Source organism: Zingiber officinale, chromosome 1B (genome assembly GCF_018446385.1).
Source record: "Zingiber officinale cultivar Zhangliang chromosome 1B, Zo_v1.1, whole genome shotgun sequence".
In the NCBI taxonomy this organism is placed as follows: Eukaryota; Viridiplantae; Streptophyta; class Magnoliopsida; order Zingiberales; family Zingiberaceae; genus Zingiber; species Zingiber officinale.
The window spans coordinates 61,054,985-61,076,393 of record NC_055986.1 but is presented as its reverse complement, the minus strand read 5'-3'; the positions used below and the strand labels follow the sequence as shown (position 1 = coordinate 61,076,393).

At 33.8% G+C, this 21,409-nt stretch overlaps 1 protein-coding gene across 1 annotated transcript in view; it reads right to left on the bottom strand.

Moving 5' to 3' along the window:
• Nucleotides 1-21,409, bottom strand: part of LOC121967502 (mitochondrial Rho GTPase 1-like) — a 49,038-nt gene that overhangs the window by 26,793 nt on the left and 836 nt on the right. The window contains exons 4-11 of the mRNA XM_042517781.1: nucleotides 20,308-20,484; nucleotides 19,926-20,177; nucleotides 17,134-17,202; nucleotides 16,271-16,326; nucleotides 11,560-11,641; nucleotides 4,149-4,360; nucleotides 3,919-3,988; nucleotides 2,886-2,998 (exon numbers count right to left, since the gene is read on the bottom strand). Coding sequence (XP_042373715.1) covers nucleotides 2,886-2,998; nucleotides 3,919-3,988; nucleotides 4,149-4,360; nucleotides 11,560-11,641; nucleotides 16,271-16,326; nucleotides 17,134-17,202; nucleotides 19,926-20,177; nucleotides 20,308-20,484 — 1,031 coding nt within the window. The remainder of the gene's footprint in view (nucleotides 1-2,885; nucleotides 2,999-3,918; nucleotides 3,989-4,148; nucleotides 4,361-11,559; nucleotides 11,642-16,270; nucleotides 16,327-17,133; nucleotides 17,203-19,925; nucleotides 20,178-20,307; nucleotides 20,485-21,409) is intronic.

Sequence of the window (21,409 nt, the reverse complement as noted above, 5' to 3'; positions counted from 1 at the left end):
ACCATTCTAAATTGTGAAGCTAAAAGATGAAACATGTAACAGCATGGACAAGTGAAAGGATCATATGGATCTTTTAAGAGAGCAACAAGTCCAAAACAAGCAGAAAGAGAACACACAACTTTGTTACCCAAAATTTAGCCTTTAACCCCACCATACCTGTGTAGACATGACACATCATGGATGCAGACATGATTCTGAGTAGTCATCCTTGCTTATGAGAGCAAGAAGAAACGAAGGAAACCTACCAGCGACTTGCGTGGTGGGAAAATCTGGAGTTCAAGAGTGACATGCACGAGCAAGGAGAGCATTATTGAATCGGTTGCAGGTTATGGAAGGGATTCAAAGTTCAGTAGTGTTTCTAGCAGCGGTGGAGTTTGGCTCTCATGTTGCAAGTAGGTGGCCCATTGCTTGCACGTAGGGAAGGGATTTCAAAGTTCAGTAGTGTTTCTTGCAGCGGTGGAGTTTGGCTCTCATGTCGCAAGGAGGTGGCCTGTGGGAGCAGCTTGACTATGGAGGAAAGGGAGTAGCTCACATTGAGAGGAACTAAAGGTGGGTTAGGGTTATGGAGCATATAACTTATATAAGTTAGTTTATATAAATTCATATTTTAAAAATATAAATTCAGATATAAGTTATAAGTTATACTTATATGATAATAATTACTAATTTACTATATACTATATGTTATATAATTTAAAAGTTTGGTTATATAACATATAAGATATATAAAATAATTAGCTATTATTTGATCAAATATTAGTATTTGAAGTTTAAGATCAATTCTTTCCTCATTTTGAGAAAATCTCATGCCTAAGAAAATCATGTACCTAAGACTCATATCCAACGTGGATATGGATGTACTCTTTCTTTCACTAGTCTAAGTAACATATATATACAATGCACTTAGGGAACCTTTTTAACATTGCACTCATCTATGAGGAGAACAAAAACCAACTTATCCTATTTTCTGCATCTATGGATTTGAAACTTCAAATCCGGGTTCCCTCTTACATCTAGAACACTTAGGAGGTGCTTGGTAGTCGGGTTTCGGATGCTAGAATGGGAATGAAATCTATTTCATTCCCATTCTTGATGCTTGGTAGATGGGAATCGGAATCAAAATATAGATTTGATACCCCTACTTTCATAACCCACCCACCCCTAGGTTATCGTTAAACTCATTCCTTCCTATTCATGTGGTTTTTTTTTTACGGCCCAGCCCCTCGAGCCGAACCTTTTCTTCTCTTTTGATTTTCGCATTTCTGCGTCTTTCTTCCTCACTCACCGTTGCGCCTCAACTCGCCTCTTTGCCACAGTTTGGTTTGTCAAAGGTGAGTCAGCTGCCTCAACTCGTCTTTCTTTCTCTTTTGATTTTCGCATTTCAGCGTCTTTTTTTTTACCTAATTTTCGTCAATCGGAATTAGTGTCCTTTATTTTCTATTGGTGACAACAGCGGTCCTTTTTCTAGGACTATGGAACTCGATCGTCGCTTTTGAGATCTCTCTCTTCAGTGGATGTAGTTTTATCATTTTCGTTCGATCACTTCGTCATGACATCTCTTATTTCCTATGATGTTCATTTACTCTATAAATGTTGTTTGAAATGATTGTATACTTTACTTTATGTGAAGTAAAGAATCCATAGCAAAAAAGAAAAAAAAACATACAAACTATTTAATTATGGCCTAAATTTATACCACTTTTCTATATCTTGATTTAACTTAAGCCACTGTTTAAACCCAATTTTCTAGATAGGAGACATAAGTCAATGAGGTTACATGTTTTTTATCTGAAATGTTGAGCATTGTTATGATTTGGTTCCATATTTATTTATGTATGCATGAGCTATTTGATATTTATTCATGTATGATTTTGGTTCTGACTTATTATTGGCGACATCGATTGCTATATGATGTAGATAAACATGGCACGACCACCGTTAAACTATAGAAGACGTAGATTATTATGCACTTTGTGGAATATGTATGGAATGCTCATGAATTGTTTGGTTGTCATACTTTATCAAATTGCAAAACTTGCATATCGTCGAAGTAGGATTTGTCAAATAAAAAGTAAGGAGGACAAATCGATTGCATGTGTGATTATTTTTGTATTTTACTTATAAGGGTAAAATAAGAATTTTGGCCGATTCTCATTCCATAATTTAAGTCAAACCAAGTAACATTAATGGGAATAATATCCATTCCAGTATCTATACCAAGCACCATCAATCCAGTAATCATTCCCATTACCATTAACCCCTCAATCAAAACCCATTATCATTCCCATTGCCAAATATATACCAAGCGCCCCCTTAACTTTTTATCCTCTCATTTAATTTTTTTTTTCCTTAATTCATTGCTTTACATCTTTCAAGGATCCATATAGTCGACTCCACTTAATAGGATAAGACTTAGTTATTGTAATTGTTGAATTGCTTTACATCTTTGTCTCCTTTTTTTAAGCACCATGATCAAATTCTCATGGGATCGATTAAAATCAGTTAGAATCATCTGAAGTCAATTGGATTGATTTCCAATTAATTCAACAAAAAATGCCAGTATCAATACATGGTTGATCTAAACGAACATAGATTTAGTTATCTTAGCTAGAACAAGTCTTACACACCAACCATTAGGTTCAGCTAATTGGACCCTGTCTCTCCATTGAACAGACTATGCTGTCTTATTAGTTAGATGCACAATAAGAAAAGAGTGGTACGCTTTCTGTTTCAATATTAATTAATATCACAAATAAAAGACATAAAGTCACAATAAAATTTAATGATTAATGAGTTCATTATCCAATCCACTCATCAAAGTTCTTGGATGGTGTGAATGCAGGATGAAAAGTTCATAATTAACAACTACAGTTAGAGCATAGTACCTGTCATAGATGAACACAGCTATATCACATGCTGCCAAAGACTCCTTGTTGGAAAGCAGGTTTTTTACTTCCTGTTCAGGTATCTCTTGCATTACAAGTATCTTTTTAGTGCCCTACAAAACAACAGATACAGAATTAGAAATGCAAATAAAAATAAAAATAAAAATAAGTAAACTAATTCTGCAAAAAGAAAAGCGGACGGGAGAAAAAAAGTCATTGTGCAGGTTATCAAGTCTTGGATTATGGAAAGATTATGAAAATAGGTCTTCAAGTATATGTATTGGTGATTAAAAAGAAACGAGACAGGCACAACTCATGCTGTATGAGACAGTTACAAATAAAATTGATCAGCATGAGAGAAGACGAGAGCTAGCAGAAAAGAAAGATGAGGAAGGGGGCAGAAAAGGGAGCTTTAAAAGGATATGAAGTTTAACAATTAAAAAATGACCAGCAACTTTGGTTGAGTTCACCCACAACTCCATTCCCTCGAGGATCCACTTATCAAACAAGTTAGAGGCAACTTAGGCTGCATGTATAGCTGTTTTAAGTAAGCTTTTAATTAATGTAAACTATGTAAAATGTGAAAAAAAAAAAACAATTCAAGGTTTAATTTGGATTAGATTGAGTATTAAATCAAGTGAGGTGTGGGCTCAATTTGATTGGTGCCAGCTTGAACTGGATTCAAATTATAGTCAAATTGATCAAATTAGTGTGCACCATCATTAAGATGAACAAGCCTTCTCTACCTGTTACAACTCCTACTTTAAAAGATATATACAATCTATTGGTTATTTGAACATGTGCATATCATCTCAAGCTGATTTCTTTTATTGTACCATCTATTAGAGTTACCTCTAATAAATATACACAGTTTGTTTTGTCTTTTCCTTAGCTACATAGATCCATCTTAGCATTCACATCATTGCTTCAACAAGATCACTAGAAATTTAGCCAAAGATTCTAGAATAAAAAATAATGATGCACTAAAAGCAGTAATAAAACAAATGGTGCTTCTTTGTTCAGCTGCACTTACATTGTGAAGATCAACAACATTTGTAGCAAAACGATAAGATGTTGTAGGAGCATACTTCTCAGAAAATGTCCTGCATGACAAAGGATGAAATAAAGATATAATTCCTAAGAAGCCATGTTAAAAGATAACAAACTTTGTGAACAGTTAGCCTGCACCTGTGAACAATAATGAGACAACAAGACAGCTTGATTGATCAATTTATTGCAAAAATCAAAAAAGTAAAGGCTCACCTTCCAATAAAGGAATTTAGCAATGTGGTTTTCCCTGCATTTTTAGGACCAAAGACAAAGCATTGAAAAACATTTCTTTGTGTACGTTGCTTTTTTCGATCCAAACGCCTTTTTCTTGTTACATGAAATACTGAAGCAGGATCACCAGTATATCCAATGTAAATCAGGTTAGCTAAACTAGCCTTTGGATCTTGAAGTGTCATAAGAGCCCACTGCGACAGATAGGCTACGTTGGTCAATAACAAAGCACAACCAAAAGTGATGCATCAAGAAATTTTTATAAAGTTAAGAACAAAAAAAAAACCAAGATTAAGAAATTTCATAGAATATGCTAACATCTATCACAATAGAGAAAGTTCAGTTACAAACAAAAGATCACATTTAGTAATGTAAAAAGAAATTCATGCACAAGGAAAATTCCAAGAAGTTATAATGAGATTTATCAACTTCAATCTTAATGCAAAAAATTGTAATGATTAACAATGGTGTTGTAAAGGAACTTCAGACAAAGTGTAGGCTAAGGTGAGGTTTAGAACATTCAACGAGTTACTATGATAGCCTGTAAAAGTACAAAAACACAAGTGAAGAAAGTGGGATAGGAAATTCAAAATCTTGAAATCAAAAGATAATTAAAAGACAAATCACCAAATAAATTCCACTATAAACTTGTGCACAATATATTCTTTATAGTTCATGCACCAGTGATCCAGTATATTAAACCAAACAGGCTAAGTCATTTTATATTTTGGAATCTGGTACATACTGATACAATGCAGATAGAGACTGACAGGACCAGTATCTAATCATTGCATATATGTTTGAAGTGAGATTGGTTGCACCTAGGGAGAAAAATTCCATAAAAGCAAAATGGCTAGCAAAGACCTCCAATGAACAAGACCAATTGACTATAGCAACACTAATGGATCACTGACTTGTTGCTTGCCATCCTGACTCCAGTGGGTCAATGAATCCAGTGATGCAGCACAAACACGCCAAAAAGAAAATTGACAAGGCACCAGGCTAATCAGTCTATTAATATAGCACCAAGACCACTCAAAACTTATGAAAAAAGGAAAAAAAAAAAATGATAGAATGAAAGCTAATTCAATTACGTGGGATCCAGTGCTTACCCAATTCTTTGTAAAATAACTGACCTAACATATCCCAGAAAATATATAATAAACTTTCCAGGAAAATTCAAAATTTTAAAACTCTGTAAAATAAAAATAAAAAATACAGAACAAACCCAAAATTTCAAATTGATTTCCCCACAAATACCCATGGCAAAAAGAAATGTTCTTCCAGATACTAAAATGAAAACTGCAGTCAAATTGGCTTCCCACTCTTCTACCCCTATCTTGTCTTGAAAGAAAAATAAGATTCCAGCAACACTGTGTTGCTGAGGGTAACACCTGAACCTATTGGCTATAAATTTTAAAGTAGAAAATAGTAAAACACGATTGTCCTAGGAATCTTTGCATTCTCCATCAAAAGAAGCGCAAGAGAGATAACTGTGTATACATCCTAGAATCCTTATTACCGCAGGTAATATATATAAATTATCAGAATTTTAGATTGATCAACAAGTGAAGGTCTTCTCTATATTTCCACTGTGCCAGTATACTTGCTTTGGACTACTTATCTCATTGTCGAAACTAAATATTTCAAGATCTATTAGGTAAATCTTCCTTGAGAATAATTTTAATAGAGCCAGTGTTCTAAATGGCGGTAGGCGGTGGTGAAACAGTCAGTCACAGCCTAGGCAGGTGAATTTTTTTTTACTATTTTTATAGATAATATTATGTTAACTATTCATTCTGCGCCATCAACTTCAATAATTAAATAAAAGATCAAAAATTAGAAAAAAAAACTTATTATAAAATATATTAACTTAAAATAAAAAAGTTAATCTAAATATTTTTAATATATATATATAGAATAATAATTTTTTAAATATATATATATATATATATATATATATATATATATATATATATTAAATTAATAGGATAATTTTATAAGAATTTAATTAAGCATATTTAAATTATCTCAATAATAGCTAGGAGTTTATTAATGAACCCATCAATTGGGGGGCGACAAGTCCGAACCCATCACGCAAGCATGGAAGCGTTGCCCAGGCCCGATGACGAGCTCGGACGTGTCGCTCGAGCCTAATGACAAGCTTAGACGCGTCGCCGGGCCCAGTGACAAACTTGGACGTGTCGCCCGGTTCGGCAACGCACCCACACGAGTTCGACAATGCATCTGAAACCAAAATGCCTAACCTAACAACTGCACGACCCAACGATGGTTCAAGCAGAAGGAGGCAGCGCATAGGTTGACTTTGATTGCCACCTAAATCACCGCTTTCCACAAATACGGTAGGATTGAGGTCTGCCTCCCGCCTAGGCAGCCACCTCAACTGTCATTTAGAAGATTGCATAGAGCTATACACTATCAAAATGGTGTTGTTGAAAGAAAAATATGCATCTAGACAATCTGTACACTATTATTTGCAAGGGAGATCCTCTCAAGTTTTGGGATGATATCATTTTTATAGTATGTTACCTTATAAATCACATGTCTTCCTCAATTGTTTTACCCTTTGATACCCTTTAATTCCACCCTATGTGTATAATACTTGCTTTGATATTCTTTATCTCATGGTAGAAACAATACTCTAAGATAATTTCCATATATAGAAGGGGTATCCTTGCTACAATATACAATTGTCTCCACAAATCAAAATTTATTTGAATTTATTCTTTATTTTCTATCAAACCATCTATTTTCAAGTTTGTTGTGACGGATTTATCTATTTTATCACTATTATCTATTCCTAAACCACCTTCTCTTCCACGAACACAATTTCAGAGCCACAGCCATCAAAGTCTTAAGTAGAGGGTGAAGAGTCAAGCATGTCATAAATAGCCCTTCAATCTCCCTTCTTATCATAGCACCACCTACTGTTCAAATCCTATCTCAGGCCTTGACTTTCCCATTGCTTTAATGGTACTCATAAGTTTAACACCTTACATCCTCTTTCCCAATACATTTCTTAGGCTTCATGGGCTTAGTATTCTACTTGTCTTTCCATGCTAGATTCTTTTAGAATTCTCCAAACTAACTTAAAGGTGTAGACAACCGATGATTGGAAAGATGGTAGATTCTAATGGTACATGGCAAACTTGTTGTTCTTCGTTTGGCAAACTATTTTGGGTTGCAAATGAATGTTTATCATTAAAACATTCTCTAACGGCTTGATTGACAAACTTAAAACTAGATTAGTGGCAAAATGACGTACACAGATATATGGTGTTAACTACATAAATATATTGCTTCAGTTCTCTTTTCCCTACAATTGCAACTATTCTCAATAGTTAATAAATCAATCAGAAATCAAGAATCCTTTACTTCACTATAATTTAGATGGGGACACATATATAGACCAACCATCTAAGTTAGTTGCTTATAGGAAGCTTACCATCTGTCTAATGTAAAAAAAGTATTTATATGTGCTGAAGCAATTTTTAAGAGTATGGTCTAATAAACATGGTTAAATTCTTCTTCAGTTTAGCAATCAAGAGTGTATTAGCTCATTCAGTATTTCAATTTTTGCTTGTCAATCTGAAACATAAAAAAGGGTAGTCCGTTGCACGAAGCTCCCGTCATGCGGGGTTCAGGGAAAGGATCCATTGTACGCAGCCTTACCCTGCTTTTTGCAAGAGGTTGTTTCCAGAATTCGAACCCGTGCTTGTCAATCTGAAACATATTTTTCTTATTATTTATGTGGATCAATCATCATAATTGATGACACTTTTCAGCAAGATTTATATTGACGCTTTCAAACTGAGGATTAAGTGAATTGCAGCAGTTGGCATAGAGGTTTTAGGTCAGATAGAGAGATACTTGGAATACATAAAAAATCTATTATGTTCAGAGTTAAACTTATATATATATATATATGTGTGTGTGTATTGTTAGGATGTATACTAAAAACCTATCTTTTTGTATGAACATTTATTTTGAAATGAGAATCATATTAGTAAAATGTCTGCATTTAGTTAAATGCAGTTGTCCATTGAATTTATATTGCAGATAACATGGTGTGTGGTGTCACACGGAAGATAATGTTATCAGTTCCTTATAAATAATAAATAGTAACTCACAGCCAAGATGGATTGGGACAAACCATTGAATGGTTGTAGTGTGATTTGGTATTAGTTTATCTTGAATATAAAATTACACTAGTACACTATGTGTGTATTGAGTAGGACCATTTGCGGTTGTTTCTTTTTATACTGACTGAATAAAAGAACAAAACCTTATATGTGCGTACTCTTAATCCCGATATAATAACAAACACATATACTTAGTATTTATTTCTTTAATTTATCAAAGGGTGAGATTTATTCAGTTAAATCAATAGGCTCAATAAGTTGGAAAATAATATTATTTATATGGTGTGTTGTTGATTATAAAAGGAAACTGTGTCCTAGTGATCTAGGTTGATGATGTCCCCTTGAGGAGCTCATAAGGATTATCATGTAAACCCTGCAGGTGGACTTAATCCGACATGATAATAAGGTTGAGTGGTACTACTCTTGGAGCTAGATGTTAATTAAGTGAGTTGTCAGTAACTCATTTAATTAACGAACATACGATATCTTAAACACAGGGAAACTAACGCACTCATAATAAGAAGGAGCCCATATTATAATATGGGATTGGTGCGGTAGTTCAATAATAACTCTTTAGTAGTATGAGTTATTATTGATGAACTTGAGTTGGGTGTTCTGGTCGAACACAGGAAGCTCAAGTTCATCAGGAGGCCAAAATCAATTCCTCCTCTCGGTCCCTGTTGTAGCCCCTATAAAGTCTCGCATTCACCCATTTTGGTTTTGCTTTCTACCCAAGAAAGGGGTCGACCACATCCTTGCTTGGTACCCAAGCAAGGGGTCGGCCAAGCCTTGCTTCCTACCCAAGAAAGGGGTCGGCTAAGCCTTGCTTGGTGCCCAAGCAAGGGGTCGGCCAAACCAAAAGGAAAAGAAAAGGAAAAGAAAAAAGGGGAGATCTTTTCTCAACAGAATTAGAGATTTTTCTAAAAAGAATTACGTTGATCCTTTCTTAGAAATTTTCTAAAAATAGTTATATTAATTCTTAAGAAATTTTTCTAAAAAGAATTATGTTAATTCTTTCCTAGAGATTTTTCTAAAAAGAATTATGTTGATTCTTTCTTAGAAATTTTCTAAAAAGAATTATACTAATTCTTTCTTAAGAAATTTTTCTAAAAAGAATTATGTTAATTCTTTTCTAGAGATTTTTTCTAAACAATTAAGAATTGATAAGTTTCTCTCCACAACTAAAAACCCTCTCCTTTCCCTTAAGGTCGGCGCCCCATTCTTTCTTTTCTTTCCTCTAGGGTTGGCGCCCCACTTCTTTTCTTCTTCCCTTTTCTTCCCTCTAGGGACAGCGCCCCATCTTCTCTTGGTGGCCGAAGCTTGGAGGAAAAGAAAACGAAGAGACGAAGCACCTTGGTGGTCGGCGGTTTGGAGGAGAAGAAGGAGGAGGCGTTCTTTTCTTTGCGTCTTTTGGTGGTAGGTGGCTTGGAAACAAAAAGGGTTCGGGTGTTTTTTGTCTTGGTAGATCGTCGCCCACACGATGTCTAAGAAGAGGAGAGGAATAGACAGAAGATCAAGAGGTTTTTGTCTACGAAGAAAGGTACAACTAGTTATTTATTCCGCAGTACAACTAGTTTTGTTTTCTTTGTATAGATCCTGAAATACCAACACAAGAGGCTAGCGATTTCGTTTTTTCATTTTTGTGCTTCAATTTGTGTTTCGATCTTGTGCTTTGATTGAGGTCTAGTTAAACCTAATGTTACTCTGAGAAGTTTAAATATTCAATTTCTTTGAAAGGCTTTGTCTAGAAAGTGGTGGATGATCCCATAAGCAAGAAGGCCTAGTGCCTCGCCTACGACCTGGAAGTCGATCCTTGAAATAAATATTTAATATGGTTAACTTCAGAAGAACATAAGGGTTGAACTTGGAGTAAAAATGTTAAGTTTCGTTTCCAATCCAGGTTTAACTTTGAAGAACGAACTTGGAGTAAAAATGTTAAGTTTCGTTTCCAATCCAAGTTTAACTTCTGAATAGCACATGGGTTGCTAGGAAAAGTTCTGTGCTTGTACAAATTTTTTTTTTTTGTACAGGGGACAGAACGGTATTTCAAGTAGCACCCAGCATATATATATATATAAAGTTGTAGGGAAGAAGGGGAGTCTTAACGTAATGGTAAAGTTATTGCTGTATGACCTTGTACAAATTTTTTTTTTTGTACAGGGGACAGAACGGTATTTCAAGTAGCACCCAGCATATATATATATATATATATATATATATATATATATATATATATATATATATATAAAGTTGTAGGGAAGAAGGGGAGTCTTAACGTAATGGTAAAGTTATTGCTGTATGACCTTGTGATCACGAGTTCGAGTCACAAAAACCATCTCTTATAATGTAAGGTAAGACTGCATATAATAAACTAAATATGGTCTGCCCCTTCTAGGACCACACTGGCATCAGCTTTGTGTGCACTGACTGTCCTTTTTATATATAAAGTTGGAAGGAATTACTTTAGGTATAAACCCTAATAACTTTACCAATTTAACATTAATATAGTATTTTGTTGATTCACACACATAGGCAGAAGCACCATTTACATTTTAGTAAAATGAGATAAGCTATGTAAAGTTGTCATAGTAGTAAAAGTTGTATTACTGTAAATAACCATTAATGCACTTAATAGAATACAACTCATACATGAACCTCACCCTCAAACATAGAAAGTTGTTTGGATGAATCAAACATCATTATACATGTCTAGTGATTCATCTAAATACGAGACTATATCATAAAATAGTTTGATCCTCTTACTGATGATGGCTACATCATTCTTAGTCAACCTTGGTTTATGAAATTGGTGGTCTAAGTTTGCTAACTAAAGGAACCAGTCCAATCAACTTGTATAGAATAAAACAAAGGATGTGCTTAATAATCATCCAATATTGCAACAGACCACCTCTTGAAGTGACTCCTTGGCAGTCTATTGGAAGCCTAAGCCATCCTTTAACAATTTTCTGGGAGGCAATCCATCAGATTTCCTTTACAACTTAACCTCAGCACCCTATTCTATCTTGAAGACTATATTCTCCCTTGTCCTTGCCAAATACATTTCAAGTTAAAGATCAATCATAATCTAAAAAGACTCTGTAATTAACCTCACTAAAACATGGAAGAAAAGGAAGCCCCATATGCACAGAACAATAAAATGGGGGCATACATATTAACATTTCAGGTAAAAAGAAAAAATCTTGAATGTTAAGATTACAAAATAGAAGTACCTCAGAAATGAATCCATCAAGTGACAAACCGCCTAAAACATTCTTCTCTGCAGAATCCTTGTAAGGAGATTCGGACCAAGGGCTATAAAGAACACAACAGACTTAGGGAAAAAGATACCAAAAGAAGCACAAGAGAAAAGATATTGTATTTCACACCAATGAAATTATAATTTAGCAAAAAATAGCCTAAGCACTTTAACAAACTGCATTCATGTAATACATGCAGGGATCAAATTATCAAAGCCGGGCAACTATGGATTATAAGTTTTGTCGCCATGTCATAGCTTTGATCACAAAAGTAAGGAACGAACAGGCTAGTGACATGCATTTCAGAACATGATTGGTTACATCTCCGATTTGTGCTACTTGCTTCAAACCGTTACATTGTTGGAAAATGATTTGCTAAAATTTCAACACATGCTACTTGCTTCAAACCATTACATTGTTGGAAAAATGATTGGCTAAAATTTCAATATGTGCTACTTGCTTCAATGTCTGAGAGTCCAGACTACAATTACAGTAAAACTAAACCGAGGAACACAATGAAATATAAATTTTATAAGTGAATCAACCACACAATAAAAAAAAACACCAGGCAAGGAAATCCCAAATTAGAAGAAATATTAGTATGAGGGAAAAACCCATCTAGTGGGATAAGGCTGGGTTGTTGTTTTATTAGTATAAGGGAAAAAGCAAGAGATAAGGAGAAAGAAGTGGAAATAATACAATACATACATATATATTTTTTAAAAAGTGGGAGAGGACTTTCACTTGCTCCTTTATGAATTTATTTGGAAAATTTCCAAAACCACACATGGAGTTTGGGGTATTCTTAAACAGCATACAGCAATTCGGGAATACTAAAAGCATGCTCCTTAAAACCAAAATATACTAAATACACCATGTTTGGCACACAAATACCTCCCTTTATAAATCAATCCAAACTAGAATAGTCAAAGAATATCCTGCCTCCATCAGTGTTACATTAAAAGTATGCAGAACATAGTATACTAGTCAAATTATCCATTCAATAGTTCCATGTAAAAAAATATAAACATACAACCAAATAAATATGTAACAATTTAAATTATAAAAATGTAGAACACATTATATATATGGAATAAGTCTATGATCTAGTACATACAAAACTAACTCTTAAATAACACTTATAAGTTACCACACCAAAACTTGCTAACAAAAATATTTCACAATTACAAGAGCAAATCCTTTGAACAAGGGTCGAAGTATTATTCAATGTCATAGTTTCTATAATCAGTAAAAATGGTATTAGGTATTGTGTATGTTGACACTTGACATAATTTGACACATTTTAGACTCATGCATATAGCAACTCAAATGAGTTCTAATCCTATAATCACTTATCTCTGAATATAAACTAATATTGATTGTGATTAGGGAAATTTTTATCCAAATCCAAGGTAGCCCCCTCTACCTTTATTTATTTATTATGACAAATAGGGAATATTGCAAGTAGGTTTTTTACCCCTTAGATATTTATAAATAAGTCAAATAAATTAAATCGTAGATCAAATTAAAAAGAATATCACAAGAATCTCAAGCAACAATTAAATATTACTAGTAATAAAATTACAATTGTGCATCCAACATTTAGTATTGGTATCATCCATATAGTTTACAAGAATTAAATAAAATAATATTCTGTGGGCATTTAGCATTGGATTGATTTCTCATGTCTATAAATATATCTCAGCAGCCATTAGAAGTTAGAATTAGACTAATATAATTAGAACTAGAACAAACATAGATAATAGATGAACCACGATTACTTCGACTCCAACATCACTTGTCTTTATTGTTGCCAGTGCTCTAGTTGTTTCTTCCCCTCTTATAATCTCCCATCTTTTTAATAGTGCTTTTATCTTGTCCTCATGATTGAAAAATTGGATTGAAGGGAGCATCATGCGAAGAGAATATCAACTACGATAGGCATTCTTTCAATAAATACAATCAATATTATATCAACAAAGATGGACAATGACACTTCAATCAACATCGTATCATTGGTTGGTAGTTGAAATGATCCGTTTTGGTTACGCCAATGTATCAATCGGCACTTGAAACCATACTCAAAAAAGAAAAAAAAATGATAAAATCACTTATTTTTTAAGAAAGTACTAGATATATAATTTGGTTCAACCAAGACAAGTTAAAAATAAACCAAATTTTAGTTTCTTTAAATGTAAACATATTTGGTCATAAACTACATACAATTCTGAGTAGATGGCAATGTGCAACACAATAAAATCAACCATAGATATAAGACCATATAAGCTACATATGATGCAGTCCCTTGCTGCAAATGCTTAATGCTTAAGCAACTGCACAATAAAATCATGTAAATTATCCTTTTCATGGTGAGGCAATGGTGGATTATTTTAATCACCTAACATTGAATATATACATGGAAGGTCTTCCATTAATTCTTAATCTCAATTTACACAACTAATAACAGGTATCTTATAGCAATTTTGGCTAAAGAAATCTCAAAGTCATATTTAAAATGATTGATTAAACAAGATTTAAACACATAAAATCCTTTCTATTAACCAGTATTTCAAATGTAATTTATATCTAACCAAAAAATTGTTAGAGGTATTAGACTACAAGAGTTATTACTCTAGTGGATTTAATCGTATAGAAGAGTTCTAAATTTAGATATTTGCCATACACATGATGCTTATATCATATTCAATATAATATCTTTTTCCTAAATTCAACAAGGTGTCAAAGCCCCTTTCTAGGGTATCATTTATAAAAATATTCCCCATAAAGGCATCATGTTTCATTTCCCTACTCTTACCTAGTATTGTTTCCCATGTAAAGCCACCCTTCTTCTCCCTTCATGTGTGGTGTGTGTGCAAGTTGGGAATTTATCATGAGATTATATATACTCATGTGATGGTTATCTCATATCTAATGCAATACATGGTATCGGAGTCCCTTTATACGGTAAGGTTTTCTAAAAATATTCCCCATAAGGAGGCCTAATCCTTCATTACTCTAACCTAGTATTGTTTCCCATGCAAAGCCTCCCTTCTATATGTGGACATGTGTGCAAGTTGGCATCCTCATCTTGCTGCAGATCATGCATACACACTCTCAGCTATGACTGGCAATGTTGTAAGCTTCTTCACATTTGGCCACACTTCTCTACTACACTGCATCCACAATTGCATGTGAAGCCCAAGCTTTCTTGCCAACTTCCTTCCTTCCACCTAAAAAACTACCACTTATAGCCAAGCTAAAGATTGGCATAACACATCCCCTCTTTGTTGTCATGTGCAACAATTTATCGTCGTTGTGATGCGGTTGCATGCATCTTTGTTGCACCACTGCCAAAAGAACAAAATATGAATTGCGAAGGACAGGAACTATGATTCGAGTGCCAGTCAGCATCATTCCTCGGTGGCTCCTTCATGAGTCATTACCATATGCAGAGGTCAACTATAATCTTCCTTCGCCATCCTGCTTCTCCATCATGTATTAACAAGGAGTCTCCCTTCAAGTGCTCTGGCACACCATATCCAGAACTAGTGGCTCCAGATCCTCATCCTCTTTGTTTTCCATCAATGCTTTCCTGAAGAAGACTTCCACTTGCATAGAGCACTACGTATGCTCAGCTTTCCCTTAACTTGTTCTCCCTTAGGCATTCTAAAAAAGGTCATTGTGAAAGTAAGTTTATTGGAAATTTTGGTGAGTAATTTGTGGTCATGTACGGTTGAAAAACAACATTGAAACTAAGCTAAAGGGATCACTGCACTACTAATCTCCACTCACAACCCTACTGCCTTCTTCTGCTCATTGCAAGAACTTCCGAGGGAACAATAGCACTACCACTACCAGTAATTGCTCTCGATCCACAAGCCTCCAACAACCACAACTCGCATTGATATGAGCATCACCAATATGCTTCTGCTTCCTCTATGCATGACTTGAATTGACCAACTATTGACTATAGTGCCTCATGAGAACACAAGCACTGCCAATACTAGTCTTTGCTCGCAACTTGACCACCCGCTACCCCATTGACTACTACGAAAGCTTTGCAAATCTAAGGACAAAGTGTTCAACAACCCTTGCTTCATTAAGTAGTAAGGATTTGATTGATCTGCAATGTTTTTTGTTTTATTATAGTCATAGTTTAGTCTAGATTTCTAGTTCATGTAGCAACTTGGAAAAAAAACAATTGATAAAATCAACCAATAGTGACATGGATAGCCTGAGCTAAACATGTGTCAGCAAATGTTGGCACAATTTTTCTTAAAGAATTGACCTCACATGAGATTAAAAAATTTGGAAAAACTAGAAGATTCAAAGAAAGTAAGATTCAGCCAAGGAATAATTCCTTCTCATTTTGTTGATTCTTTATAATCACATTGATGAAATAATTAAAAACTATATCAACTTAAAATTCAAGTCTAATATATTCCTAAAGATACTAACATGAATTAACCTTGTAAACTAGCTTCATTTAGGTAAGTCAACTAGCTTTTAAAGCAATTATTGAGTGCTATAATACATAACATACTAGGTTTTACCAGACAAAAGTTTTGTCAAGCAGATCCATGTAAAGGATAAATCAATGTGTAAAATATTTTTCTTGAATCTAAAGACAGGAAAATCATTGTATTTCTAATGCAATATATTTATCTATTTGTGAGATGATTACTTTTCTGGAGCAGTTGAAAAAAGCTCATCGAGTTCAGAAGGTCGCAGAGCCCCATCCTACCAAATGATCATATACATATTTAGGTTGTATTAAGTAAACATGATGAAGTATAAGAATAAACATTGCATCATCAATCCATAAATATGATTGTGTCCCAACAATTCGTAGATACACTATTCCAATTGGTTTTCAATAAGCTAAAAACTGCAGTCTTGAACTGTTGATAAAGAAGTAAACACTTGAAACAAAATTATCTCACCTTAAAAATTGAATCAAACCTAAACTGTAGCAAGGATTCCATTCAAGGACAATAGCTAAACACTTGAAACTGAATTATCTTAACTTGTCATTTCCAGCTTGGGTAGTTGTGTACAAGTAAGTTAACCCATATACTACAACTAAATCATTTTCATTGGTTTAGTGTTTAAAATGCAATTGCGTTGGGTTGTATCTCATCTCAGTCACTTACATTTGACCAAACTATTATACATCAATATAAGTTGCATGTGTTATGAAACCAATATTTTGGCAATGAAGAGAACAAAAAACCCAATCAACTTCCCATTTCTGCATTAAATATACAAAATAGAGAACCTCCATGTAAACAAAAGAATACTAATTTCCAAAACATAAATGAAGAGGCATCCAATCTGTTTAGTTGATGGATTAACAGGAGGGCGGAGGAAAAGAACAAAAAAGCACATGAAAATTTCCCCTCATTATTCAACGCATTCTTAAGATGCCTACAAAGAAGCAATACAGTGATACAAATGCAATAAACACCTAATTTATTCACCAGTGCAAAATCCAAGAAATTAAATAGAACATGTCCTGATATCAGAAGAGATATAATGATTCCATACACTGTCGATATCAAAAATGTGGAAGATATCCTTCAGGAAATCCAATGCTTCATCTCTCAGCTCTACAGTCTGAAAATAATAATAATAATAATAATAATAATAAAATAACATAAAATAAAATAAAATAAAAGTCAATTAAAATGTAATGCAAATTGTACCAGGATAAACACAAACTGAAAATTACCATTTCACAATTTTGAAGAGAAATCATCAATTATATCTATGAACCAATATTTGACTCAAAATAAGCACCAAGCAGGTTAGTTATAAAGATGATGAAAGAAAAAGTTTAGTTAATAGTGGAAGGAATGAACAATGGAGTAGACAGAGGAGATCCTAGATGGATATACCATGGAAAAATAGAAGCATGCTAAGATATAAGTTGGAATTGCAATTTAGAGTGCAAACATGCAGCTTGGGACACCTAATGCCACTGATGGGTTCTCTTGAACAAGGTTTGAAGTGTCGAGCTGTGCTGCCCGAAACAGTCGAAATTTACCGTTCCGGTGACGAACCAAAACCAGCGCAGTAGGAGAACAAATTTCGCTGCCACCAGAAGCGTCGCAGGACTCTTCCGCCGGCGCCGGAAGCATCGCGTGGCGCCTCCGCCGACGCCGGAAGCCAGCGTATGAAATACCGTTTCGTGCCGCCCGGCACAGGCAGTTTTTACCGTTCCGTCGGGCGGCCGAAACCAGCACGGGAGGCATCCCCGTCTCGACAACGCCGGAGGAGACGTGGGACGCCTCCGTCGGCGCCGGAGGAGACACGGGACGCCTTCGGTGGATTCCCGCGACGCCTTCGGCACCAAAGGCGTCGCCGAAAGCTTCCGACGACCCTGCCGGCGTCGCCGGACGCTTCCGGTGACCTTGCCAGCACCGCCGGAGGCGTCCGGCGACGCTTCCGGCGCCGCCAGACACCGCCCGCGGGATCGCCCGCGACGGGCGATCTCGCATACGAACGATTTTTTTTCTTCTTTTTTTAATATTTATTTATTTTATTTAATTAATTAAATTAAACAATTCCAAAGAAAGACGTGGGATATTTTGAAGAGGCTTTTATAAACCCTAATTAAATTATCCTAATAAAATATATAAAAATATATTTAAAATTAAAATAAATTTAATAAATTTTATTAATTAATATTCTGAAAAAAATAATGTTGTAAATTTAATTTAAAATTTTTAAAAAATATAATAATTCTTATTTATATTCTAATATTTTCTTTATTATTTTAAATTCCATTTAAATTTTAAAAAAATCTTTAAAAATTCTAAAAAAAATTTAAAAATTCTATTTTTTTTAAAAGAATTCTAATAAATTATATTTATATTCTGATATTTTTTTTAAATTTTTTTACTTGATATTTTTTTGCTATTTAAAATATATATTATTTAATTAATAATTAATTAAATGAATAAATAGTTAATTTATATAATTATTATTAATATAAAGTAATATCTTGTATTATTATTATTATTATTATTATTATTATTATTATTATAGATACTTCCATTTTAATTTAAATTATCAATATATCAATTCTATTTAAATAAAACTATTTTTAATTATTTTTTCTTACAATATTAAATTATTCAATAATTGAGAACTTATAATAAATCAATATACAATTTATTTTTATATACACCATAAATATATTTATCTTATAATTACTATAGATAAATAAAAAATACCGAAACTGTATCGGCATGGTACGATACGATACCGAAACCGTATCGTTCCGGTCTGAGACCGAAACCTCGGCACGGGTCGAAATTTTAAACCTTGCCGGAAACATCGTGCGGCGCCTCCACCGGAGCCGGAAGCGTCGCGCGATGCCTCCACCACCGGCGGAGGCGTCGCGCTCCGCAGCGCGCGATCGCGAGATCAAGATCGCGGGATCGGGCGCACTGTTACAAACGAAAATTTTTTAATTAATTAAACAATTCCCAAGTGTGATATTTTGAATAGGCTTTTATAAACCCTAAATAAATTATCCCTATAAAATATATTTAAAATTTAAAAAAATTAGAAAAAATTAATTCATATTAAAAAAAATCTTTTTTACTGTTTTAAATTTATTTAAAAAATTTAAAAAAAAATAAAAAATTCTAATAAATCATATTTATATTCTAATAATTTATTATTATTATTTTATTTTATTTTATTTGCTGTTTAATTTATATTTTAATTTTTTTTATCATTTTAAATATATAAGATTTAAACTAATAATTAATTAAATGAATAAACAATTAATTTATATAATTATGATGTATCAATTTTAATTCAAGTAATTAATACATCTTTAAAAAAAATTATATTTAATTATTTTTTTTTAACCATATTAAGTTGTCAAGCAACTTATATAAAATCAATATACAATTTATTTTAAAATTATATACAATAAACATATCTATCTAATAATTACTATATATTAATAAAAAAATATCAAAACTGTATCGGCACGGCACGATACGATACCGAAATCGTATCGTTCCGGTCAGAGACCGAAACCTCGGCACGGGTCGAAATTTTAAACCTTGCTCTTGAACACTATTCAGTACCATGTTGATACATGGACTTCATACTAATCTGATTGAGCACTGAAAGAGGAACCCAATCAAGATTACAAGCCTAGCATGGAACAACTAACAAATGTGAAGTTGAAAATTTTCCAAACAATTTATTACCCTCATGTCTAATCAGGAAAATTAAACAGTGAATATCCACATGAGTCATTTAAAAACAATCTTGGATCAAATAAAGTAATGAACAGTGCTAAAAATCAAGAGTACCTGATCAGAAGCAAGTTTGAATGTTGTTGGTAGGAGTTCATCTTTGAGTTTAAGATCATTATCATAACCGAACTTCCTCAAGACCGACCAAGTTGTTTCTAGGCGGCCCCTTTCTATGAAAAGAGCATGTAGAAAAAGAAACCCAGTCAATGTTAGGCCACGGTCATTAACTCCTTCAGGTATCTTCTCTTGGACAACCCTCTTAACCCCCACAATTTCGGATGGCTGGAGAGGAGCATTAAAACATCTAACCTGAAAGCTTTTAACACACAATTAATATGATTTATCTAATAAATTACTAATAACAAACCCTGTTCTAAAATTCATTTAATGAACTTAATCTAGTGCAAGAAAAAACAACATAGGCAAAACATAGTATAACCTGGAAGTTATTCAATTCAGCATCACTTAGTGCACCATCTCTATCATTGTCACACAAGATGAAGATTCTTTTCAAGGCCCTTGTGCATCGAGGTTTCAATGATTGTGTCTCCTGATCAAAAAGTGGAGCAGTTGGATGAAGAACTGCTTTCTGAGCATAATAAAAGACTTCTTGGACCTGAAACAAAAGAATATTCCCAAACAAAATATGATTGTAGGATAAAATCAAAAAATGATTAATAAATCTAAGCAGTTGACATAAACGATAAAAGAGAGCCGATAATTTATGGCATGGCATACTAATGTTCCAAAAATTGTATTTACAACCGCTTGTGTAAGTGCAGTATGTGATAGGATTGTAGAGGTAGACGTACCTTCACATACAAAGTCCACAAAAGACATGGCTGTACAGCTTCTACATAAGATATGTCAATGAACTTTGCACAAGCATTATGCATGAATACTTGGTTGTAGACCTATAATCTTATTCCAACTAATAAGGTTGATAATAAGAAATTGGCCTACATGTTCACGTATCTCATGTGATTCACTAAGCTTTCACGATGATAATAAGAAATTAAGACATACCTGTTTTCTAATTTTGTATTCTGTATGTTCCTAAAATAATTGAATTTAGTTGCTAAAATAATTGAATTATAGTTGCATGATTTTGAGCGCCAAGAACATTGGCAATTACATTTGTAGGCATTCCCCATTGGTATTATGTGGCATGTTATATGACCTAGTGCATTGGACAGGTCCTCCAACACTGGATTTCACTAGCACCAATCAAAGAGCTAGACATCCACTTTCAAGTTTCATAAGCTAATATATGGTGGTCAAGTGATCAGATGAAGCATAAGTAATGTGTTTGCTAGTGAGATGCTACAAGAATAACCAAAGCATTGATTACATATTTGCACAAACAAGAGCATTAAGTTGCATGAGAATAGTAAGAAGGGATGACGTAAGAACTCCTGGCAAATCAACAAACTGCGCAGATCCTTGCCATTGTCTATCTCAACCATCAGTTAACTGATTTAACTCAGCCTTATGTCCCATCCTGATAATATAAATACTAGCCAGATGTACCAAAGAAACAA